Here is a 26,707-nt window from a genome sequence, read left to right as displayed (position 1 = left end):
CCTGCTCCTCGCACCAGACCAGTGGTGCGTGTTCCCAGTCCGGCACGGCCCGTGCCGTTCCACCGGTGCCTGGTCCAGCACCGGTCAGCTGCTCCAATCCGGAGTCAGAGCAGTCCGCTCCACCGGTGCAAAGTCCAGCTCCGGGGTCAGAGCAGTCCGCTCCACCGGTGCCAGTCCAGCTCCGGTCAGCAGCTCCACTCCGGAGCCAGAGCAATCCGCTCCACCGGTGCCTGATCCAGCTCCGGTCAGCGGCTCCATTCCGGAGCCAGAGAATTCCGCTCCACCGGGGTCCAGTCCAACTCCGGTCAGCGGCTCCACTCCGGAGCCAGAGCAGTTCGCTCCACCGGTGCCCAGTCCAGCTCCGGTCAGCGGCTCCACTCCGGAGTCAGAGCAGTCCGCTCCACTGGGGTCCTGTTCAGCTCCGGTCAGCGGCTCCACTCCGGAGCTAGAGCAGTCCGCTCCACCAGTGCCCAGTCCAGCTCCGGTCAGCGGCTCCACTCCAGAGCCAGAGTAGTCCGCTCCACCGGGGTCCAGTTCAGTTATGGGCAGCGGCTCCACTCCAGACCCAGAAGTCAGTAGCCTGTTTCCTACCTTGGTTGTGGGATCTTGTTCAGTGTTAGGCTTGTATGTGTTTAGCCTGAGGACTTCACGTTACGTTGTTTCTTGTTACGTTGTTTCTTGTTACGTTGTTTCTTGTTTTGTTTATGTTTAGTGAGTTTAATAAACATGTTCGCATACCACGCTGCACCTTGGTCTGACCCGTCTCTCAACGCTCGTGACAACACCTTAGCCAAATACATTTAAACTCAGTTTTTCACAAATCCTGACATTTATTCCTAGTAAACATTCCCTGTCTTAGGTCAGTTAGGATCACCACTTTATTTTAAGAATGTGAAATGTCTGAATAATAGTAGAGAGAATGATTTATTTCAGCTTTTATTTCTTTCATCACATTTCCAGTGGGTCAGAAGTACTCAATTAGTATTTTGGTAGCATTGCCTTTAAATTGTTTAACTTGGGTCAAACGTTTCGGGTAGCCTTCCACAAGCTTCCTACAATAAGTTGCGTGAATTTTGGCCCTAACTGAGTCAGGTTTGTAGGCCTCCTTGCTCGCACACGCTTTTTCAGTTCTGCCCACAAATGTTCTGTAGTATTGAGGTCAGGGCTTTGTGATGGCCACTCCAATACCTTGACTTTGTTGTCCTTAAGCCATTTTGCCAAAACTTTGGAAGTATGCTTGGGGTCATTGTCCATTTGGAAGACCCATTTGCGACCAAGCTTTAACTTCCTGACTGATGTCTTGAGATATTGCTTCAATATATCCACATCTATTTTGTGAAGTGCACCAGGCCCTCCTGCAGCAAAGCACCCCCACAGCATGATGCTGCCACCCCCGTGCTTCATGGTTGGGATGGTGTTCTTCGGCTTGCAAGCTACCCCCTTTTTCCTGAAAACATAACAATGGTCATTATTGCCAAACAGTGCTATTTTTGTTTCATCAGACCAGAGGACATTTCTACAAAAATTACGATCTTTGTCCCCATGTGCATTTGCAAACCGTAGTCTGGCTTTTTAATGGCGGTTTTGGAGCAGTGGCTTCTTCCTTGCTGAGCGGCCTTTCAGGTTATATCGATATAGGATTAGTTTTACTGAGGATATTGTCACGTTCGTTGAATGACGGGTCAGACCAAGGCGCAGCGTGATATAAGTACATGTTTATTTTAACTATTAAACACACGACAAAACAACAACCGAAACGAAACGTGAAGTCCAAGGTAGAACAAACAACATACCTTACAAGGAACAAGATCCCACAACTACACAGTGCCAATAGGCTGCCTAAGTATGATCCCCAATCAGAGACAACAAGCGACAGCTGCCTCTGATTGGGAACCACACCGGCCAACATAGATCCACACATACTAGATAACACCACATAGAATATACGCAACAAAGAATATACACACCCTGACTCAACATATACAAGTCCCCTGATCAGGGCGTGGCAGTACCCCCCCCCCCCCACCCCAAAGGTGCGGACTCCGACCGCACAACCTTCACCTAACAGGGTAGGGGCCGGGTGGGCATTCCGCCACGGAGGTGGATCCGGCTCCGGGCGTAACGACCACATAATTTCCGCCTCCCTGTTGCGCCCCTGGTCAGGTCCAGACCTCGGCGCGCTGCTTCCCCTCTCCTTCCTCCCTCGATACTCCAGGCCCTGTCTGGACCCTGGTGTGGGAGACCCCGAACCTGGAGAGGGGCTGACGTCATGGTCTGGACTGGAGCTGCTGACCGGAGCTGGACCAGGCACCGGTGGAGCGGACTACTCAGGCTCCGGACTCGAGCCACTGACCGGAGCTGGACCAGACGTCGGTGGGATGGGCTGCTCAGGCTCCGGCTGGAGCTGCTGACCGGAGCTGGACTAGACCCCGGTTGAGCGGACTGCGCTGGCTCCGGAGTGGAGCAGCTGACCGGAGCTGGATCAGGCACCGGTGGAGCGGACTGCTCTGGCTCCGGAGTGGAGCCGCTGACCGGTGCCGGACCAGGCACCGGTGGAACGGGCACGGGCCGTGCCGGACTGGACACACGCCCCACTGGTCAGGTGCGAGGAGCAGGCATGGGCCGGACCGGACTAGGAACACGCACCACTGGCCTGGCGCGAGGAGCAGGCACGGGCCGTACCGGACTGGGAACACGCACCACTAGCTTGGTGCGAGGAGCAGGAACGGGCCGGGCCGCACTGGCGACGCGCACCACTAGCTTGGTGCAAGGAGCAGGAACGGGCCGGGCCAAACTGGCAAAGTGCACCACAGCCTTGGTGCGAGGTGCAGGAACAGGCCGAACTGGACTAGCGACGCGCACCACAGGCTTGGTGCGAGGAGCAGGAACGGGCCGGGCCAAACTGGCGACGCGCACCACAGGCTTGGTGCGAGGAGCAGGAACAGGCCAAACCGGACTGGCGACGCGCACCACAGGCTTGGTGCGTGGAGCAGGAACAGGCCGGGCCGGACTGGCGACGCGCCCCACAGGCTTGGTGCGAGGAGCAGGAACAGGCCGGGCCGGGCTGGCGACGCGCACCACTGGCTTGGTGCGAGGAGCAGAAACAGGCCGGGCCAGACTGGCGACGCGCACCACAGGCTTGGTGCGAGGAGCAGGAACAGACCGGGCCAGACTGGCGACGCGCACCACAGGCTTTGTGCGAGGAGCAGGAACGGGCCGGGCCGGACTGGCGACGCGCACCACAGGCTTGGTGCGAGGAGCAGGAACGGGCCGGGCCGGACTGGGAACTCGCACCACTGGCTTGGTGCGGGGAGCAGGAACGGGCCGGACCGGACTGGCGACACGCACCACTTGATTGGTGCGAGGAGCAGGACTGGATTCCTTCATTAACCCCCGCTCCTTCTGCTACCTAACCAGCTCCTCTCGCCGTGCCTCTACTTTTTCCTTCTCCCTTTTAGCCTCCTGTAGCGCCTCCCTCTGACCGAATATCTCCTGCTCCCTCTGAGCCAACAGCCCCCGTAACATGGTGGCCTCCTCTCCTAACCTGCAGACCTGCCCTTTCACGGCCTCCTGCTGCCTCGTCGTCAACACCGTGTGCCCCCCCCAAAATTGTTTTATTGGGGTTGCCTCTCGGGTCTCCGTTGTCGGCACTGTTGGTGCCGTTTCTCCTCTCCTACCCGGGCTTCCTCCTTCATCGCCTTCCGATAACGGACTGTCTCCTCCTCTGTAATTCTCCCCCAACCGAGGAGGACATCTACTAATGTTACCTCCTGTTGAGTCCCAGGCGTTTGCTCCTTCTCGGCACGCTGCTTGGTCCTTGTTTGGTGGGATCTTCTGTCACGTTCTTTGAATGACGGGTCAGACCAAGGCGCAGCGTGATATACGTACATGTTTATTTTAACTATTAAACACACGACAAAACAACAACCGAAACGAAACGTGAAGTCCAAGGTAGAACAAACAACATACCTTACAAGAAACAAGATCCCACAACTACACAGTGCCAATAGGCTGCCTAAGTATGATCCCCAATCAGAGACAACGAGCGACAGCTGCCTCTGATTGGGAACCACACCGGCCAACATAGATCCACACATTCTAGATAACACCACATAGAATATACGCAACAAAGAATATACACACCCTGAATCAACATATACGAGTCCCCTGATCAGGGCGTGGCAGTACCCCCCCCCCCCACCCCAAAGGTGCGGACTCCGACCGCACAACCTTCACCTAACAGGGTAGGGGCCGGGTGGGTATTCCGCCACGGAGGCGGATCCGGCTCCGGGCGTAACGACCACATAATTTCCGCCTCCCTGTTGCGCCCCTGGTCAGGTCCAGACCTCGGCGCGCTGCTTCCCCTCTCCTTCCTCCCTCGATACTCCAGGCCCTGTCTGGACCCTGGTGTGGGAGACCCCGAACCTGGAGAGGGGCTGACGTCATGGTCTGGACTGGAGCTGCTGACCGGAGCTGGACCAGGCACCGGTGGAGCGGACTACTCAGGCTCCGGACTCCAGCCACTGACCGGAGCTGGACCAGACGTCGGTGGGACGGGCTGCTCAGGCTCCGGACTGGAGCTGCTGACCGGAGCTGGACTAGACCCCGGTTGAGCGGACTGCTCTGGCTCCGGAGTGGAGCAGCTGACCGGAGCTGGATCAGGCACCGGTGGAGCGGACTGCTCTGGCTCCGGAGTGGAGCCGCTGACCGGTGCCGGACCAGGCACCGGTGGAACGGGCACGGGCCGTGCCGGACTGGACACACGCCCCACTGGTCTGGTGCGAGGAGCAGGCACGGGCCGGACCGGACGAGGAACACGCACCACTGGCCTGGCGCGAGGAGCAGGAATGGGCCGGACCGGACTGGCGACGCGCACCACTGGCTTGGTGCGGGGAGCAGGCACGGGCCGTACCGGACTGGGAACACGCACCACTAGCTTGGTGCGAGGAGCAGGAACGGGCCGGGCCGGACTGGCGACGCGCACCACTAGCTTGGTGCAAGGAGCAGGAACGGGCCGGGCCAAACTGGTGAAGTGCACCACAGCCTTGGTGCGAGGTGCAGGAACAGGCCGAACCGGACTGGCGACGCGCACCACAGGCTTGGTGCGAGGAGCAGGGACGGGCCGGGCCAAACTGGCGACGCGCACCACAGGCTTGGTGCGAGGAGCAGGAACAGGCCAAACCGGACTGGTGACGCGCACCACAGGCTTGGTGCGTGGAGCAGGAACAGGCCGGGCCGGACTGGCGACGCGCACCACAGGCTTGGTGCGAGGAGCAGGAACAGGCCGGGCCGGGCTGACGACGCGCACCACTGGCTTGGTGCGAGGAGCAGGAACAGGCCGGGCCGGGCTGGCGACGCGCACCACTGTCTTGGTGCGAGGAGCAGAAACAGGCCGGGCCAGACTGGCGACGCGCACCACAGGCTTGGTGCGAGGAGCAGGAACAGACCGGGCCAGACTGGCGACGCGCACCACAGGCTTTGTGCGAGGAGCAGGAACGGGCCGGGCCGGACTGGCGACGCGCACCACAGGCTTGGTGCGAGGAGCAGGAACGGGCCGGGCCGGACTGGGAACTCGCACCACTGGCTTGGTGCGGGGAGCAGGAACGGGCCGGACCGGACTGGCGACACGCACCACTTGATTGGTGCGAGGAGCAGGACTGGATTCCTTTATTAACCCCCGCTCCTTCTGCTACCTAACCAGCTCCTCTCGCCGTGCCTCTACTTTTTCCTTCTCCCTTTTAGCCTCCTGTAGCGCCTCTGACCGAATATCTCCTGCTCCCTCTGAGCCAACAGCCCCCGTAACATGGTGGCCTCCTCTCCTAACATGCAGACCCGCCCTTTCACGGCCTCCTGCTGCCTCATCGTCCACACCGTGTGCCCCCCCCCAAAATTGTTTTATTGGGGTTGCCTCTCGGGTCTCCGTTGTCGGCACTGTTGGTGCCGTTTCTCCTCTCCTACCCGGGCTTCCTCCTTCATCACCTTCCGATAACGGACTGTCTCCTCCTCTGTAATTCTCCCCCAACCGAGGAGGACATCTACTAATGTTACCTCCTGTTGAGTCCCAGGCTTTTGCTCCTTCTCGGCACGCTGCTTGGTCCTTGTTTGGTGGGATCTTCTGTCATGTTCTTTGAAAGACGGGTCAGACCAAGGCGCAGCGTGATATACTTACATGTTTATTTTAACTATTAAACACACGACAAAACAACAACCGAAACGAAACGTGAAGTCCAAGGTAGAACAAACAACATACCTTACAAGGAACAAGATCCCACAACTACACAGTGCCAATAGGCTGCCTAAGTATGATCCCCAATCAGAGACAACGAGCGACAGCTGCCTCTGATTGGGAACCACACCGGCCAACATAGATCCACACATTCTAGATAACACCACATAGAATATACGCAACAAAGAATATACACACCCTGACTCAACATATACGAGTCCCCTGAGTCAGGGTGTGACAGATATAAATACTTTTGTACCTGTTTCCTCCAGCATCTTCACAAGGTCCTTTGCTGTTGTTCTGGAATTGATTTGCACTTTTCGCACCAAAGTACGTTCATCTCTAGGAGACAGAACGAGTCTCCTTCCTGAGCGGTATGACGGCTGCATGGTCCCATGGTGTTTATACTATTGTTTGTACAGATGAACGTGGTACCTTCAGACGTTTGGAAATTGCTCCCAAGGATGAACCAGACTTGTGGACGTCTACAATGTTTTTTCTGAGGTCTTGGCTGATTTCTTTTGATTTTCCCATGATGTCAAGCAAAGATGCACTGAGTTTGAAGGTAGGCCTTGAAATACATCCACAGGTACACCTCCAATTGACTCAAATGATGTCAATTAGCCTATCAGAAGCTTCTAAAGCCATGATATAATTTTCTGGAATTTTCCAAGCCGTATAAAGGCACAGTCAACTTAGTGTATGTAAACTTCTGACCCTCTGGAATTGTGATACAGTGAATTATAAGTGAAATAATCTGTCTGTAAACAATTGTTGGAAAAATGACTTGTGTCATGCACAAAGTAGATAGTCCTAACCGGCTTACCAAAACTATATTTTGTTAGCAAGAAATGTGTGGAGTGGTTGAAAAACGAGTTTTAATGACTCCAAGTGTTTGTAAACTTCCGACATCAACTGTATATAAAGAAAATGGTATTTGATCACACTGGTAATAGATAATTTGTTGTATTGTTTGTGAGGCACAGCTAAGTGAGCATAATATATATATGTATATTTATATATTTTTTTTTTACTGGACTGATGGCCTGCATCTGATGGTCAGTCTGAGGGGAGGGAGCAGTGGTGAGGCTGCCTCTCACCTGACTCAACGACACCTTTCCTCCGTTCTTCCTCCCTCCGCTGAGAAAAGGGGACACAGTCTTCCAGCTGATGGTGAACCTCAAGTCGCACTGCATTAGTTCTGCCTCATGCACCAATTCATGTTGTTACTCCTATGACCAGAGAAAGTGAAATATTCCTCGATATTAAAAAAGACAAGTCAGTAATAATAACAACGTAAGCTTATCGGAACACTGCTATACTCCTTCATTACAGCTGCAGTGCTGGTTGTAGCATGAGTGGAAGTATGGAGAATGGGCATTTAATGGCATATAAAAGTGTTGACAGTGCTGAATAAGAATTTAAACATGAACATACTCATAAAAACAGCAAATCTTTCCTCTGTATTCATTGAGTCTCTTGCTTGTCATGATTTTAAAAGTTTTGAAATCTCACAGTATCAACTTTGCTGTGCGTTCGAGGTTTCTTTTTACAGTCTACGGCTCGAGGAAGCTGTGCAGACACGGTGATCTGAGCTATCGGATTGACCAGCAGTAGGCTTATAGGTGCACTTGATTTGCTCTCTGGGCCTGCCGGGTAGGCGGAGTTCTACCTTCAAACGCATGAAATGCACTTTCCTTCCCGGCGCAAGGGCGCTGAATCAAGTGCACCTACCCCCAACAACGCAAAACGAAAAAAATAATATAGGAACACAAGGATTTTTAATTGTTTTTTTTTACAGAAATGTTTGGTGATCGATCACGATCGACCGGTTGGTGACCACTGGTTTAGTGTGTCCTGAGCGATAGACCTACAGTGGGGGAAAAAAGTATTTAGTCAGCCACCAATTGTGCAAGTTCTCCCACTTAAAAAGATGAGAGAGGCCTGTAATTTTCATCATAGGTACACGTCAACTATGACAGACAAAATGAGAAGAAAAAAATCCAGAAAATCACATTGTAGGATTTTTTATGAATTTATTTGCAAATCATGGTGGAAAATAAGTATTTGGTCAATAACAAAAGTTTCTCAATACTTTGTTATATACCCTTTGTTGGCAATGACACAGGTCAAACGTTTTCTGTAAGTCTTCACAAGGTTTTCACACACTGTTGCTGGTATTTTGGCCCATTCCTCCATGCAGATCTCCTCTAGAGCAGTGATGTTTTGGGGCTGTCGCTGGGCAACACAGACTTTCAACTCCCTCCAAAGATTTTCTATAGGGTTGAGATCTGGAGACTGGCTAGGCCACTCCAGGACCATGAAATGCTTCTTACGAAGCCACTCCTTCGTTGCCCGGGCGGTGTGTTTGGGATCATTGTCATGCTGAAAGACCCAGCCACGTTTCATCTTCAATACCCTTGCTGATGGAAGGAGGTTTTCACTCAAAATCTCACGATACATGGCCCCATTCATTATTTCCTTTACACGGATCAGTCGTCCTGGTCCCTTTGCAGAAAAACAGCCCCAAAGCATGATGTTTCCACCCACATGATTCACAGTAGGTATGGTGTTCTTTGGATGCAAACACGACGAGTTGAGTTTTTACCAAAAAGTTCTATTTTGGTTTCATCTGACCATATGACATTCTCCCAATCCTCTTCTGGATCATCCAAATGCACTCTAGCAAACTTCAGACGGGCCTGGACATGTACTGGCTTAAGCAGGGGGACACATCTGGCACTGCAGGATTTGAGTCCCTGGCGGCGTAGTGTGTTACTGATGGCAGGCTTTGTTACTTTGGTCCCAGCTCTCTGCACGTCATTCACTAGGTCTCCCCGTGTGGTTCTGGGATTTTTGCTCACCGTTCTTGTGATCATTTTGACCCCACGGGGTGAGATCTTGCGTGGAGCCCCAGATCGAGGGAGATTATCAGTGGTCTTGTATGTCTTCCATTTCCTAATAATTGCTCCCACAGTTGATTTCTTCAAACCAAGCTGCTTACCTATTGCAGATTCAGTCTTCCCAGCCTGGTGCAGGTCTACAATTTTGTTTCTGGTGTCCTTTGACATCTCTTTGGTCTTGGCCATAGTGGAGTTTGGAGTGTGACTGTTTGAGGTTGTGGACAGGTGTCTTTTATACTGATAACAAGTTCAAACAGGTGCCATTAATAAAGGTAACGAGTGGAGGACAGAGGAGCCTCTTAAAGAAGAAGTTACAGGTCTGTGAGAGCCAGAAATCTTGCTTGTTTGTAGGTGACCAAATACTTATTTTCCACCATAATTTGCAAATAAATTCATTAAAAATCCTACAATGTGATATTCTGGATTTTTTTCTCTCAATTTGTCTGTAATAGTTGACGTTTACCTATGATGAAAATTACAGGCCTCTCTCATCTTTTTAAGTGGGAGAACTTGCACAATTGGTGGCTGACTAAATACTTTTTTCCCCCACTGTATACCTACCGCCTGGACCAGGGCTGGGTGGCTATAAAGCAGTCACTCTTTTATGCTCACTCTGGAGAAAGTACACTGTCCACCCACACACATCATGTCTTCTTCATGTCCAAGCCAGGCCCATCACAGAGGAGTAGAGGTGAAGGGAGGGGAGGATCCAGCTGGTTGCAGTAATGGTTGAAAACATCTTAGGGTGTGTCCCAAATGGCACCCTATTCTCTTAATAGTGCATTACTTTTGTCCCGGGCCTCGTTGCTGGGTTATAGAGCATCTTAGTTTATTTTTCAAGCAAAATTTGATTACCCATTCTTGGGAACTATTAGCAGTGGCGTGTATTCATGGATGCCAAGGGAAGCCAGGCTTCCCCAAAAAATAAAATGCTATTTCGTCTCTCTGTGTTTCATAATTTTCCTTCAATTTGCAAGAGGCTGAATGTATCTCACAGGAGAAAGCATCCGAGCGAGTGAAACAGCGCCCCTCTGTCTCTCTACGTGTAGGCCATCTATCTGATGCTGTCTGGTCCAAACGAGTATGACATTGTTGCTGCCCGTAGAAGGCAAGGGAAGCCAGTGAGCATTTGGCCTCCCTTGATAAAAAAAAGTATACAACATTTGCCAATCAGCGTTGAGCTAAACTGAGCGAGCTCAACTGTGAATGGTCCTGGCGCACTAAAAAAAGTGTCAACGGAAGCCAGCTTGCATTTTGGCATCACTCCTATCAAATCCTATTGAGAGTATACATCATTGACAGAAAAACTTGAATCGTTGTGTTGTTGTCCTCCTGTGTCTAGCTAGCTAGCTAAAATTGTCCCTTTCCTAAATTAGCCATGGATGGAGATAGGGATTTGGACTTGTAGTTTTACTTAATTCTCCGTACTGGCTAATGATTATAACGGCGATTCTGATCCAACCATTAATTCCTACATTGTTGTGCCCCTGGCCTGAGAGGATGGAAGTTCAATATGTAGATAGATGTAGAAGGCTAATGTTAACTAGCTAACTTTGTCCATGAAGGGAAGTTAGTCTAGCGAGCAAGCATTTTAGCCAGGTAGCCTAGGATAACAAAAAAATATAAGTGTGTACTGTATGACAGAGTGATAGACCGTTTCATCAACATGAAAGAGATGAGGATGGCATTGGTGTTTCTCTACAAGTAGGGCGAGTCAACATGTTTTTCTACTTGCACGAACACGCACGCACACATACACAAGCGCACACACATACACACAGAAATCAGAACCATGGACAGCCACATCATATTTAGCTTACGTTGATTGGACTAAATTGTTTTTGGTATCTTTTAGTTGTCACTGTATTAGACTAAGCAGAGGTGATTTGATGATGTTGAAATGTTGAACTTGAAATGGTGCTGGAATAGTGCAGGCAGCTCCTGGTTTCTTTGCGACTTGCAAAGACTCTTGCATTAACTTGATTGACCGTGCTGTAGGTCATGTAACTGTCTGTTACATGCAATATGCTTTGTGGACTTCATTGGACAGAGGTTGCGCTCTGGTTTTGTGATAAAACAAAGGTGTGGCTGAATTTAGTGATTTTACCCACGCACCGCTACTGACTATTAGTAAAGTGAAGTTACCTGAAGGATTTTTGCTGAAATCTGCATTAGCATGATAGCAAGGCAAAGTATTGCAGTCAGTGAATGTTCCTAGTTGTGGCTGCGCTCTAGTAATAAACGTGTTTGAACCCAATCATGTAAGTGACAGCCTTGCAGCTGCCATCTGCTTGTCTCAACTCTGTGTCTGCGTGGTATTGTAAAGAGAGTTAAGACTGGCAGACTGACAGACCTCCCTTTGATCGTAGCCTTCTCTGATTACATTTATCTTGGTTGTGGTCAACCTTGATGGTGCAGTATGCTGTTATTGTAAAGCACAAATTATTGTTTTCAGATAATTTCAAAGATGAAGATAGTTTGTTTGGTGAGCTGAGCATGATTTATGGATAGCTATTTTCAGCTATTGTCAGCTAATGTCTTGCTGCATTGTTTAACTGGATCATTTTGGTGGAAGCTGAAGTTAGGAGGCGTCACAAGGATGCCAGGTGTGTTTGCTGAAGGCTACAGCGATGAGGATCAAACACCTCTCTCTTTGTGTTTGTTAGCGCTTCAGTACACACACACACACACACACAGTTTGTTAGCGCAGCAGCAGAGCTTCAGCTTGCCATTTGACGGCTTCCAGAGAGGAAAGGGAGAGAGGGAGAGAGAGAGCGAGGGAGAGAGGGAGAGAGAGAGAGAGAGGGAGAGAGAGAGACTGCTGGGAGAGGTATCTGACTGAGCAGCAGTAAATGAGAAGTTAGAGGAGAGCTAGCGAACATTCCTGTCTATTAGTGCCAGTAACAACAACATCAGAAAGAGAGAGAGAGCCCTGTTTGCTTGCTCACAGTTAAAGATACTCTGATTATGCTGCTGTAGTCTAGTGCAGCTCTCCTCCTGTGTGTGTGTGTGTGTGTGTGTGTGTGTGACTGCTGCAAAGCAAATGGCCTCTGAAACATAGCGGGGTTCCACTACAGATTGGAGAAGTGGGGCTTGATAATGCCCCATTACAGGCTGCAGCTATCATAACCTCTCTATGATTGGATAGTCAGGGCTTGCTTTTGTGTAATAGCAGTCAATGACAGTTCACAGATCACACTACAAGGCAGTTTGCAAGCCCATTAGTACATTATTTAATGCTCACCCACCACTATTTCTGCAGAGCCATCCTGTGCTCATGTAACAGTTTTACTTCCATCCCTCTCCTCACTCCAACCTGGGCTTGATCCAGGGACCCTCTGAACACATCGACAACAGTCACCCTATAAGCATCGTTACCTATCGCTCCACAAATGCCACGGTTCTTGCAGAGCAAGGGAAACAACTACTTCAGGGTTTCAGAGTGAGTGATGTCACCGATTTAAACGTACTAGCGCGCACCGCTAACTAGCTAGCCTTTTCACACTGGTTACACTCACATGCTGCGAAGAAAGGTACTGGTCATTCAGTTTTTTCTTCTTCAAAAGACTGGCACACAAATCGTCTTCAAAAGCCATAGACTGGACCAAAGTTGATTATCCATGTTTTTAACTCACTTGACTTTTGTGCACGTTTGCCCTTTGGAGAGCATAGGTCATTCACAAACTTCCTCCATCGAGTTCGGTTCCATATTCAGGTGTATTTTGTTAGAAATTAACTTCCGGCATTTTGTATTATTGTAGATACACCAGTAGATTTGCAGAGTATCTTTTGGGGCCAATATGAAATAAGAAAAACTAGTAAGTTAATTTTATTATTGGGGACACTTCTTTCCCCTGTGGAGGTTGGTTATGCATGTGTTTCACTCTACAGAAGCTTCTAGCTGCTCTACTTCCTGTGGCAGTCAGTGTAAATGTTATAGGATGTGTCCCGAATGGCACCCTATTCCCTACATAGTGCACTACTTTTGACCAGAGCCTATAGGGAATAGGGTGCCATTTGAGATGCAAATAAAGCTAACCACGTTGTGCTAGCTGGCCACAAGCCCAATCTGGCTCTCCCTCTCTCTCAATCTGGCCAATTAATTCCCTGCCAGAGGAAGAAGCTAATTTAAACAGTGACTGAAGCACCCCTGAAAAGTCACTACATTCAGTTAGCACCCAGGTAAACCGGTGACCCTGTTTTCTTATTTTTCTTTTTAAAGTACACGACATCTTATCACCAGGTGAATGATAATGGCAAGGATAATTATTCAACATTTGATAGATCGTTTTTCATTATTTTGACCTCCCTACATTATAATTGGAAGAGGAAGTGTTAACTCTAACAAAGGCTATTAGCTAGAAATGTAACTCCAAACACATTTTCGTTAATAAAAGCTGTTTAGCTGGATAAACAAAGGTTAGCCATGTGTTAGGAAAAATGTATGTCCAAGTCAAGAAAGCTTACCAGCAGCCAGCGGTACTTGCAGCGATTGGTACTCACGGGTGCTTTTTCAAAGCCTATGTCAGGTACTCCAGTGAGTGTATTTAGCTCCAATGAGTGTAATTTGCTCAATATTAGGAGCTGAGAAATAAAGCTGACATCGTTAGAAATAAGATATTCTCATATTTCCTACAGTAGGTATGTATACTGAACAAAAAATTAAACGCAACAATTTCAAAGATTTTACTGAGTTACAGTTTATATAAGGAAATCAATCAACTTAAATACATTTATTAGGCCCGAATCTATGGATTTCACATGACTTGGAATACAGATGTGCATCTGTTAGTCACAGATACCTTAAAAAAAAGGTAGGGGTGTGGATCAGAAAACCAGTCAGTATCTGGTGTGACCACCATTTGCCTCATGCAGCGCGACACATTCCTTCACATAGAGTTGATCAAGGCTGTTGATTGTGGCCTGTTGAATGTTGTCCCACTCCTTTTCAATGGCTGTGCAAAGTTTTAATTTTATATACCCCCTTTTTCTCCACAATTTCATGGTATCCAATTGGTAGTTACCATCTTGTCCCATCGCTGCAACTCCCGTACGGACACGGGAGAGGCGGAGGTCGAGAGTAGTGCGTCCTCCGAAACACAACCCAACCTAGCCGCACTGCTTCTTGACACAGTGCCCGCTTAACCCGGAAGCCACCCGCACCAATGTGCCGGAGGAAACACCGTACACCTGGCGACCGAGTCAGCGTGCACTGCGCCCGGCCCGCCACAGGAGTCGCTAGTGCGCGATGGGACAAGAACATCCCTGCCGGCCAAAAGCTCCCCTACCCTGGACGGTGCTGGGCCCATTGTGCACCGCCCCATGGGTCTCCCGGTCGCGGCCGGCTGCGACAGAGCCTGGAATCAAACCAGGATCTCTAGTGACACAGCTAGCACTGCGATGCAGCACCTTAGACCACTGCGCCACTCGGGAGGCCCCCGCTGTGCGAAGTTGCTGGATATTGGCAGGACCTGGAACACGCCGTCATACACGTCGATCCAGAGCATCCCAAACATGCTCAATGGGTGACACATCTGTGAGTATGCAGGCCATGGAAGAACTGGGACATTTTCAGCTTCCAGGAATTGTGTACAGAGCCTTGCGACATGGGGCCATAATGGCGGCAGATGAATGGCACAACAATGGGCCTCAGGATCTCGTCACAGTATCTCTGTGCATTCAAATTGCCATCGATAAAATGCAATTGTGTTCGTTGTCCGTAGCTTATACCTGCCCATACCATAACCCCACCGCCACCATGGGGCGTGTTCACAACTTTGACATCAGCAAACTGCTCGCCCACACAACACCATACACGTGGTCTGCTGTTTTGAGGCCAGTTGGACATACTCCCATATTCTCTAAAACAATGTTGGAGGCGACTTATGGTAGTGGAATGAACATAAAATGATCTGGCAACAGCTCTGGTGGACATTCCTGCAGTCAGCATGGCAATTGCACGTTCCCTCAAAACTTGAAACATCTGTGGCATTGTGTTGTGTGAGTGGCCTTTTATTGTACCCATCACAAGGTGCACCTGTGTAATGATCATGCTGTTTAATCAGCTTCTTCATATGTCACACCTGTCAGGTGGATGGATTATCTTGGCAAAGGATAAATGCTCACTAACAGGGATGTAAACAAATTTGTGCACAACATTTTAGAAAAATAACCTTTTTGTGTGTTTGGAAAATTTCTGGGATCTTTTATTTCAGCTCATGAAGCATGGGAGCAACACTTTACATGTTTAGTTTATATTTTTGTTCAGTGTAATTCAAAATTAATTTTCTGTTATCGCTAGCGATATTCATAAAAACATTTGGGGAAAAATGTACTTTAAGAAAAAAATAATTGGCGGACCCCCTGCAGTAGGGGTCAGCGGACCCCAGGTTGAATACCCCAGAGATAGCACATTTGGTTGGGTGTGCTGCTACTGTTCTGCACTTCAATCTGTCTGAAGACTGAGAGACTAAAGGCCCCATGGGTCAAGATAGAGTAGAACCAAGTTGTACAGAATAGAACAGAAGAACAGAGTACTGCGGTTTAGTTTGAATTGTTAGTGTTCCATTAGATAGTTCCATTCCACAAACAATTATTTTATTGGCCCTCATTAGGGTATATGTCTGCTGAATGCAGCATGGTCAGAATTTTTATATGCATCCAAAAGACATACAGTGAATATGACTGAACTCTTGGAGTTCAGTCCAGTGCCTTGCCCACGGTATGGTTTCTTATCCATACTGTATTTATTTTTGTTGTTTGTGAAGGTGATGTATCACCTTCATCAGTATTCACTCTCCACTTCCATCACCTGGACTGTGGGCAGTTTGTTATTTCAGCAAAATGTGAAATGGGACACAGTAGATGGCTGGATGGATGAAGCACAGGAAGGGAGAGAAGTGGAGTGGAGGGGAGCAGATAGGAGACAGTAGCCTGTCTCACTCTGTCGGCTGTGGCTCCTGCCAAGGATCCGTCCTTTATCAATACTGATTAAACACTTCTAATGGGTTCTGAGGTCACTCCCTGAGAAGTACTCCTTTGAATGAGGTAATGACTGCATCCCAACTGGCACTCTATTCCCTATACGACTTTTGACCAGGGCCCATAGTGCACTATATAGGGAATAGGCTGCCATATTGGGATGCATCCAATATCTAAGATAGTAGTATTATGTAGCGAAGCGTTATAGAGAATACAGCTAATTATTACATAGATTATGTTTCTAAGACTAAACAAAACATTACCTTGGTATTTAAGTGTTGTTATGGGCTAGAGCTAGCTGGAGGAATGAGGCGCAGCAGCTACAGTATAGGCCTATTTTTGCAAAGGAGGCTCCTGCACAAGGAATGGTGAGTTTTCCATCAAGGTTCAGTTTTCCATCAAGGATGTGAACAACCAGGTATACAGCATTTACCTCCAGTTTCCGCCTCCGCACCACGGACGTCTGTGCATGACTGATCACGGAGTCAGTCAGAGACATGGGTAACGGCACTGAAATGCTAAACTCCGAACGCCAAGAAATGGCTCTTGTGTTTTCAAACGCTCTGCTCTTTCTGTCAAGTAGTTTTCAACGAGTACTCTCATTAGTGATTATTAACTTAGCTTTTACTCCTCTGCTCTGTTTTTGGAGTGCACTTTCCCATTTCCCACTCTAAAACACTATAATTGAAAAGCTTTTCACACTGAATACTCAACAAACAACCCTAATCTACAGTCATGGAGAAACAGAGAGTGCAGTTTGGTCATGAAGAGAGTATGTGTGCGCAACTGATAAGAGGTTCGGCAAGCTGGTTTATATAGCATTATCTAGTTGAAATGTCATCATCTAAAATGCTATTTGGAGAACAACAAAAATTAGCAAACTTACCCCAGCCATTATCACATTGGTTGCTGTAGCTTCACTCACCTCAGTTGATCTACAAAAACATAGACTATTAGCTTTACAATTAGCCGCTACACATTAACTCACATTAACTCAGCATCAGGTTTGAAAACTATAATTAAATAATTACGTACATTAAGGTAAACAAATACGTTTGCTGTACATAACTTTTTTTGTTGCAGTTTCATAGCTAATTTCCTGCAATTCTACATATTTGTGACCGACTGGCTCGAATCTCTCTTATGTAGCAAAATTGAAATTGTGTTTTTCACATTGGATAAAAGTAGAGACTCAGAGTTAGAAAATGGTATATCATACACTACACTTTTGGAATTGGCCTTGAATTTTTTGGTACACCAACTGGAGAGCTCTTCTTTGTCTACACCCATTCAGCATCGTTCACACCCTCTTAAGCCTTTACCCCACCCATCTCTTTAAGGCTTCACATGTGAGGCCATGTGCTATACAGAGTGAGTACGGTGGTGTACTAACCAACCAAAGATTTCAACACTAAAGACTGATTTATACTATGTCTATCGACATCTCTGTATAGAGTTGTCGCAGTGACATCGTTGTTGTTATGAAAAAGTATAAACACAAAAACAACAGGCTGCATGACATCAGCAGCCTGATGGTCCAAAATAGCATAACTGGTGTATTTTAACACTTATAAACCCATCCGTTTAAAAATGAATTTAGTATATGTAAATCTAGAAAACCAGGCAACTAAAAGCAACTTTCTAAACAATGTTTTGGTTCGTTTTTAGCTTGTTAGCTAGCTAGCTAACGTTAAGTTATCATATATATCATATATATATACCATATCATATACAGTACCGGTCAAAGGTTTTAGAACACCTACTCATTCAAGGGTTTTTCTTAATTTTTACTATGTTCTACATTGTAGAATAATAGCGAAGACATCAAAAGTATGAAATAACACATATGGAATCACGTAGTAACCAAAAAAGTGTTAAACAAATTATTCAAACAGCCACTCTTTGCCTTGATGACAGCTTTGCACACTAATGGCATTCTCTCAACCGGCTTCACCTGAAATGATTTTCCAACAGTCTTGAAGGAGTTTCCACATATAATGAGCACTTGTTGGCTGCTTTTGCTTCACTCTACGGTCCAACTCATACCAAACCATCTCAATTTGGTTGAGGTCGGGGGATTGTGGAGGCCAGGTCATCTGATGCAGCACTCCATCACTCTCCTTCTTGGTAAAATAGCCCTTACACAGGCTGGAGGTGTGTTGGGTCATTGTCCTGTTGAAAAACAAATGATAGTGCCACTAAGCCCAAACCAGATGGGATGGCGTATCGCTGCAGAATGCTGTGGTAGCCATGCTGGTTAAGTGTGCCTTGAATTCTAAATTAATCACAGACAGTGTCGCCAGCAAAGCACCCCCACACCATAACACCTCCTCCTCCATGCTTTACGGTGGGAAATACACATGCAGAGAGCATCCCTTCACCGACTCTGCGTCTCACAAAGACACGGCGGCTGGAACCAGAAATCTCAAATTTGGACTCCAGACCAAAGGACACATTTCCACCGGTCTAATTTTTTACATGTATTTTTATTTTTTATGTCCATTGCTCGTGTTTCTTGGCCCAAGCAAGTCTCTTCTTATTATTGGTGTCCTTTAGTAGTGGTTTCTTTGCAGCAATTCGACCATGAAGGCCTGATTCACACAGTCTCCTCTGAACAGTTGATGTTGAGATGTGTCTGTTACTTGAACTCTGTGAAGCATTTATTTGGGCTGCAATTTCTGAGGCTGGTAATGAACTTATCCTCTGCAGCAGAGGTAACTCTGGGTCTTCCGTTCCTGTGGCGGTCCTCATGAGAGCCAGTTTCATCATAGCGCTTGATGGTTTTTGTGACTGCACTTGAAGAAACTTTCAAAGTTCTTGAAATGTTCTGTATTGACTGACCTTCATGTCTTAAAGAATTTTAGAACTTGGACACTGTCTCGTTCACTTAACGTTATATCCTAATTTGACTTTGGTGCATGTCATGTTGTTCTTCACATTACTGTCTCTGGTAAACACACACTATATCAAATAAAATCAAAGTTTATTTGTAACATGCACAGGATACAGAAGGTGTAAATGGTACAGTTTAATGGTTACTTTCATAGTGGAGTCTTTTGTTTAGACATGTAGCTAGCTATTTAGCTAAACAATAAACCATAATCCCAACTCATAATGTTACTACCCTGCATGAATCTACAGGTAGCTAAAGCTAACCAACTAGGTTCAATGTTAGCTAGCTAACATTAGGCTATAACTAGCAATGCAAATGGCTATGTGATACAAATAATATTACTACACAGATCATACACGTAATGTTAGCTAGCTAGCAAGCCGTCCAGCCAGCAAACGTTAGCTAGCTAGCTAACAGTACGCTTTAACAGAAACCGACTTTCTGACCAAATTAGAAACTTATGATTCTCTGAAAATGTAGATAGCTAGACTCTTACCCGTATACATGGATGAACGCTTCTCCCTCTCTATCACAGATGACATGGTTGCCCTTAGTTTGAAGATGTAATCCAGAGACAGGTGTTTCTGACTCGCTCTGCATATTTGCAATCAAACGCCTGCATTTACTCCCTCTCCTTAGCTAGCATACTCTGCTTCCACCGGGCATTACACTGATTTCGAAACTCAGTCCTCCAGAAAGAGGAGAGCATTAGCACCCTTTTGCAGTTCTTTGTGATATCTTTCACAAAATACATATTAGAAAGGATTACCTACACATATTGAGCAGCTCATGTTATAGACAGAAGCGTGCTACATGACAGACCAATCCAAACTCATCTCTCGGCATGTCCAGTCCATCCATTATCTCAGCCAATCATGGCTAGGTGGAATGTTCCTGTCTTTTTCCGTGGGTAAACCAACTAGGCTCATAATGTATTTGTATGTACAGATGGCATACAAGTCTGTTATTAAGGCACATGAAATATCACATGTTCCACAAGGCATTTCTGCCACAATTTTTTTTGGATAAAAAATAAATATTTACGTTCAAATGCCTCTCCTGTGAAGTAGTGACGTGCGACATACGCTTAGTTTCCTGAAACGAGTTTCCTGAAACCTTGTGTATTCTATTATTAGAACTAAACCCTGACTGAGTTTGAAAAAAATTCAGAGGTCTGGACCTCAGTGTCCTCGTGTAGCTATGGCCCTGCTGGTGACATCACCAAGCGGTCAATGAGTTAATAGACCAATAAGAAAGAGAGTTCCAAACCTCTCTGCCAATAACAGCTCGTTTTCAGTTTTCCCCTTCCCACTATAAAAGTTATTGCATAAGAAATTGCTCTTGCTAATAATCTATTTTTGTTTATTTTTGACCATGTTGATTGAAAACAATCACGGTAAGGTACTTAATTGTTATCCAGAAATGATTTGATATTGAGATAAAAAAAAGAGGGTTGCATTGGGCCTTTAAGGTTGCAGTTCGGCGCACAAGCATAAACCTTTCAATATGTATTCTGCTGAATTACATATATTTTGGCCAGCCCCAGTCCATTTCATATAAAAACATTGATCTTAGTCAACTGCAGCTAGCACGATTCTGCCATATTGTTTTTTTATTGTACTGTTTTTAATATTCATTTAAAAACAATGAAATAGGCCTACTTCATCTGTGTGAATTTGCGTGCACACATACACTACCGTTCAAAAGTTTGGGGTCACTTAGAAATGTCCTTATTTTCGAAATAAAATTAATTTTCTTGTCCATTAAAATAACTCCGGGATGCTGACCTTCTAGGCAGAGTTGCAAAGAAAAAGCCATATTTCAGACCGCCCATCTTAATATTTTCTTTTTTTGGCCAGTCTGAGATATGGCTTTTTCTTTGCAACTCTGCCTAGAAGGTCAGCATCCCGGAGTCGCCTCTTCACTGTTGACGTTGAGACTGGTGTTTTGCGGGTACTATTTAATTAAGCTGCCAGTTGAGGACCTGTGAGGCGCCTGTTTCTCAAACTAGACACTAATGTATTTGTCCTCTTGCTCAGTTGTGCACCGGGGCCTCCCACTCCTCTTTCTATTCTGGTTAGAGACAGTTTGCGCTGTTCTGTGAAGGGAGTAGTACACAGCGTTGTACAAGATCTTCAGTTTCTTGGCAATTTCTCGCATTGAATAGCCTTCATTTTTCAGAACAAGAATAGACTGACGAGTTTCAGAAGAAAGTTATTTGTTTTTAGCCATTTTGAGCCTGTAATCGAACCCACAATTGCTGATTCTCCAGATACTCAACTAGTCTCAAGAAGGCCAGTTTTATTGCTTCTTTAATCAGCACAACAGTTTTCAGCTGTGCTAACATAATTGCAAAATGGTTTTCTAATGATCAATTAGCCTTTTAAAATGATAAACTTGGATTAGCAAACACAATGTGCCATTGGAACACAGGACTGATGGTTGCTGATAATGGATCTCTGTACGCCTACGTAGATATTCCATTAAAAATCTGCTGTTTCCAGCTACAATAGCCATTTGCAACATTAACAATGTCTACACTGTATTTCTGATCAATTTGATGTTATTTTAATGAACAAAAAAATTCATTTTCTTTCGAAAACAAGGACATTTCTAAGTGACCCCAAACTTTTGAACGGTAGTGTACATGTGTATGTGTGTGCGCGTAGCCAAAATACATGTATGTGCATTTGATTGTGCACGTAGGTTAGACAAGGCTGGTGGGAGGATTTATAGAAGGACGGGCTCATTGTAAGGGCTGGAATTGAATTAATGTAATACGAAACACAGCATACATATAAAACAATGTGTTTGACTCCGTTCCATTGATTCCATTCCACAATGAGCCTTTCCTCCTATAGCTCTTCCTACCAGCCGCCTCTGGTGTATGCGCATGTGTATGTGCGTTTGCATGTGCCAGCCAGTTCACCCGTGATACAAGTCAGTATTCGACGTCCATCCATGTCTAAGGATGTCGGGAGATAACATGGAAACCAGCCACTAGGGGGCAACAGTGAGCAATGTTACCTTCAAGTAGGTTTCGGTTTTCCTAGGGCGTTTTGGACGTGGATGGTGGATGGGCATAAGCATCTGCCTCTGATTCCAAAGGTTGCAAGTTAATAATTATTGTGTTGGATTCACGTCTCCATCTCAACCAAGTTATAGAATAGGACTAAATCAAATCAAACTTTAAATGCACTTTAAATAAAGTTTGATTTGATTTAGTCCTATTCTTTAACTTAGATGTGAATCCAACATATAAATTAGTAATTTGTAGAAAAAACTGGAATTTAACACAGACTAAGTCAGTGGCACAAAAGATACATCTCCTTAATTATAATATAATATGCCATTTAGCAGACGCTTTTATCCAAAGCGACTTACAGTCATGCGTGCATACATTTTTGTGTATGGGTGGTCCCGGGGATCGAACCCACTACCTTGGCGTTACAAGCGCCGTGCTCTACCAGCAATAGAGCATATAGCCTTTTAACTTGTCGACAAGTTAACAAATGATATGTTGGATTCACGTCTCCAACTAAACCAAAAATAAAAATGAAACAATAGGGTTTATTTGTTTATTTGGATCCCCATTAGCTTTTGCAGAAGCAGCGGCTACTCTTCCTAGGATACACAAAAAACACAAAAAATGACAAGTAACGAAACACTGATACACTGATAGAAAAGGACAGTCACACAAATGTAAAATACAATGATATGCAAACAATGCAACTAAAAAAGAATACAAACAATACAACCAAAAAAGAATGTGTGTATTAGTGTCTCTGTGTGTTTGTGTCCCCTCACTGTCCCCGCCTTTCCATGAGATGTTGTTTAACCTCTTAAGGATCAGACCCTTTTTTTCAATTTTCGCCTAAAATGACATACCCAAATCTAACTGCCTGTAGCTCAGGTCCTGAAAGCAAGGATATGCATATTTTTATACCATTTGAAAGGAAACACTTTGAAGTTTGTGGAAATGTAAAATTATTGTAGGAGAATATAACACATTAGATCTGGTAAAAGATAATACAAACAAAAAAACATGCGTTTTCTATATATATATTTTTTCAGCATCTTTGAAATGCAAGAGAAAGGCCACAATATAATATTGCAGTTTTGGTGCAATTTAGATTGCAAATAATTTAAGCTTTCTGCCCATATAAGACATGTCTGTGTCCTGGAAAGTTTGCTGTTACTTACAACAGTCATGCTAATCACCGATCCAGTAGAGGTGAATTCGTTTTTAAATGTAATTTTGCTGTTTGCTTGAGTAATTGGAGAGGGAAGGGAGTTCCATGTGATCATGGCTCTGTATAATACTGTGCATTGCTGTGAATTCGTTTTTTGAATTTGGGGACTGTGAAGAGACCCCTGGTGGCATGTCTTGTGTGGTATGTATGGGTGTCTGAACTGAATGTTATTTGATTATGCAGACAATCTGTAATTTTCATCACAGTAATATTTCACATAAAAACTAGAAGAGAAGCAGTTCATCTCTCATCAACCCTCAACCAGGGAAGACTGGCATTCATGTTGTTGATGTTAGTTCTGTATGTGCTGTTAAGGGCAAGGCGTGCTGCCCTGTTTTGAAATAACTGCATGTTTGCTAGGTCTTTCTTTGCTGCACTTGACCATATTACCGGACAGTAATCAAAATGGGACAAGACCATAGCCAGAGCCTGAACAACTAGTACAGTTGTCATAAACGCAGAACATCTTTTTATAAACAGACATACCCCTCCCCATCTTCACAACAACTTTGTCAATATGACTTGACCATGATATTTGACCATCCAATGTCACACCCTTTATGCACATCTCCAGGTTAAGCCAGTTGCTCAGATTAAACTATTCAAGCATTAGATACAGCTCCTTTAAAATGTTGATATTTGGTTGTGTTGTCAACCAAACACAATTTAATATTACTTATCTAATACAGTAAATAGCCTAAAGGTAAGGCTATCTTACAAACAAATGTAACAGTATTTTATCAACCTTAAAATGAGAAACACATCCATGGCCACATTTTGAGGTTACTTTAAATGGCTTCTTATGTAATCATAGAAAGTGTGCATGTTCGAGATAGCATGCAAAGTTTGCAGGTCTGTGGAGGTCTTCACAATTGCTATAATAATCTGTACAGAATCTCGAACAACATTGATCACTTGCACTATGTACTTTTAATGTAATCTCAACTGCAATCCAGGTCATTTGTTGTGCTATTAGATGAAGCACAATGATAACACATTAAGCTGTTGTATAAATCTAACATATCTGACATTGTATTCCCATTTGAACTTTTTTGTGCTTTTAAATGGTTGAAAGTGCAGTGATAGCACATTTAAATGAAAGCTAAGGGCTCGATTCAATCCATATCACCGAAGTTCAGCGCTATAGGGCGATTGAAATTTAAAGGCAATGTTCCCACATTTGTGGAGACTGCATTCATGGTAAACTCTGCATATGTCGTCTCAATCAGAAATTACCTTTACATTTCAAGCACGCGTTATAGTGCTGAATTTTGGCTATACTGATTGAATCAAGCCCTAAACCGAAAATCAGACATTGTTTTCCCATTGGAATTTGGTTGTGCTTTTAGACTCACATTGGGAATTCAACAAACTTCTGGATGTCTTTTTGAGTGTGTGAAAAAAGGTTGAAATCTCATTGATCAACATCTCAACCAAATATTCCCCAAATTTACCAATTGAAATGACGTGGTGTGCCCAGTGGGACGGTACTCATGCACACATTTGTGAAGGTGTTGGAACATAACAATGTGATCTGCACACTGTAGCAATTTTAGTTATTATTAGCATGGTGATGACATCCTGTGATGTCACTTCAATGGTGTCATTGGTGCTGACAGACAGCAATAACAGCGTGTTAACTGGTGGTCCAACGGAGATGACATGGTTATCAAATTGAGACAAAATGGAAAATAGTGTCTCTCAAATTGCTTTAAACATGCTTCCTCCCCTGATGATGTTTTAGACTACATCTCTGAATAATTTGGAAATGCTGTACTAATAATACAGTTACTAATAGTTCAGAGTTCACCTGTGATTGTAAAGCCTAACCCTGTCCTTTGTGTTTTCCTGTTTGCTTGACAGACAGCTGTGATCGCCCACTGGTGTCCAACCTGCCCCAGTCCTCCTTCAGAAGTTCATCCCAGTTGTCCAACAGCCATGGGCCCGGCTTTGCAAAAGTCAACAGGAGAGATGGTGAGTCCTGGACTTTTGACACATGAGCCTGATATGGGCACTGTATTGATTGTAGGATTCCTTAGTATCTCCACTGTTATTTCGAGCGTGTATTCCGGCCGTACACAGTGGGCTGCTGTGTTGTGGTGCTCAGCTGCTCATTGCGGAAAGGGAGAGAGAGGGTTGGATTCCCCACAGGACTGTGCATAGAGAACATCAAAGGCAGGTTTCAGCAGCAGCAGTAGCGCAGGATCAAGATCCCACTATTTTTTTTTTTAAGTCCCTTGCTGGCGAATTCAGTTTGAGAAATGGAGGAAAACAGTCAGAGAGAGAGACAGAGAGAGACAGAGAGCTGCTGTTACCTCATCCCCAGCTGGTCGCCTAGATAGATATTGGAATACTACATCACAAGCCCCAGTGCAAGGTCGCCCTTCTTTACCATCGGAATGCATCTGAATTCATCCACACACAAAATTCACATTGGTTGATTTGTTGGTTGGTTTGGATGCTGAATTCTGATAGAAGGGTATCCTTGCCTTTCTTAGAGGGGAAAATGCTATCACGGTGGTTCTTTGTTTGAATTTTTTAAAACGGGTAGGGTTGATCTATTTTGTGGTTTATCCTACCTTGAAAGCAGAAAATCAGTTGGCAATAGGAGGGATTTTAAGCAGCCACATAAGAGCATCTGTGCACATGATTTTCTTCGACTGTGAGACCAAAGCAATCTAAGCTTGTTGGATGCTTCTTCCAAGCTGAATTTGATGGCTGTAGCAGTAAGCACACACAGTGTTGTTTTTTCACTATTTCCATCTGAGTTGATCTGGGTGAAGTGGATCAATAGGTGTCCAAAACTGTCTATGGTATTATCAGTTTGGTATACTGTATTTCCCTGTGTTTGACCATGATGAAGCTGTATCAGCCAGGTTAACCGTTTTTTATATCAGATAATATATGCACCGTGGCAAAGCTGGTTGAAATTACTATACATTGCTACACACTAAAACAGATGGTTCTGTGCCAAATAAGGTTATATAAGAACAATGCTCATATGGTTCTAAATGGAACCTTTATGGTGCTATAAAGAACCCTTTCCTAAGGTTCTATTAAGAACTATTAAAAAAAGGTTCTGTATATCACCAAATCGGGTCCTGCTACGGTTACATCCCTTTTTGGTGCTGTATAGAACCCTTTTTAATGGTTATTTTTCTAACCTTAATGGATAATGGTTCTATAAAGAACTTTTCTCAATCTCAAAGGTTCTACAAATAACATTTTGAAGAAACATACAGGATTCTTTTATCTGGTTAGCCATTTTATATTGTTAAAATTCCATATGTTTTATTATTGTGTTAATTGACAAGTTGAATCAGGTATGCTAGCTCTGGAATGACTGGGGGTCTGTAAGGAGAGAATTGAGAACCACTGATTGACACAAAGGTTCTCAATTGAACTGCAAATAACCATTGAAGGGCTCAAAGGGTTATTTGGGTCATTATGG

General features: G+C 45.3%; 1 protein-coding gene across 1 annotated transcript in view; it reads left to right on the top strand.

The window, feature by feature from the left end:
• LOC311128018 (contactin-associated protein-like 4) overlaps window positions 1–26,707 on the top strand; it is a gene marked incomplete at its 3' end in the record, with an annotated part of 221,186 nt that overhangs the window by 21,282 nt on the left and 173,197 nt on the right. Inside the window, exon 2 of the mRNA XM_084159946.1 lies at window positions 25,120–25,230. Coding sequence (XP_084016072.1) covers window positions 25,120–25,230 — 111 coding nt within the window. The remainder of the gene's footprint in view (window positions 1–25,119; window positions 25,231–26,707) is intronic.

Source organism: Coregonus lavaretus, assembly GCF_964263955.1.
Source record: "Coregonus lavaretus genome assembly, chromosome: 4".
NCBI lineage: Eukaryota > Metazoa > Chordata > Actinopteri > Salmoniformes > Salmonidae > Coregonus > Coregonus lavaretus.
This window is presented reverse-complemented; position numbering and strand designations above follow the sequence as displayed.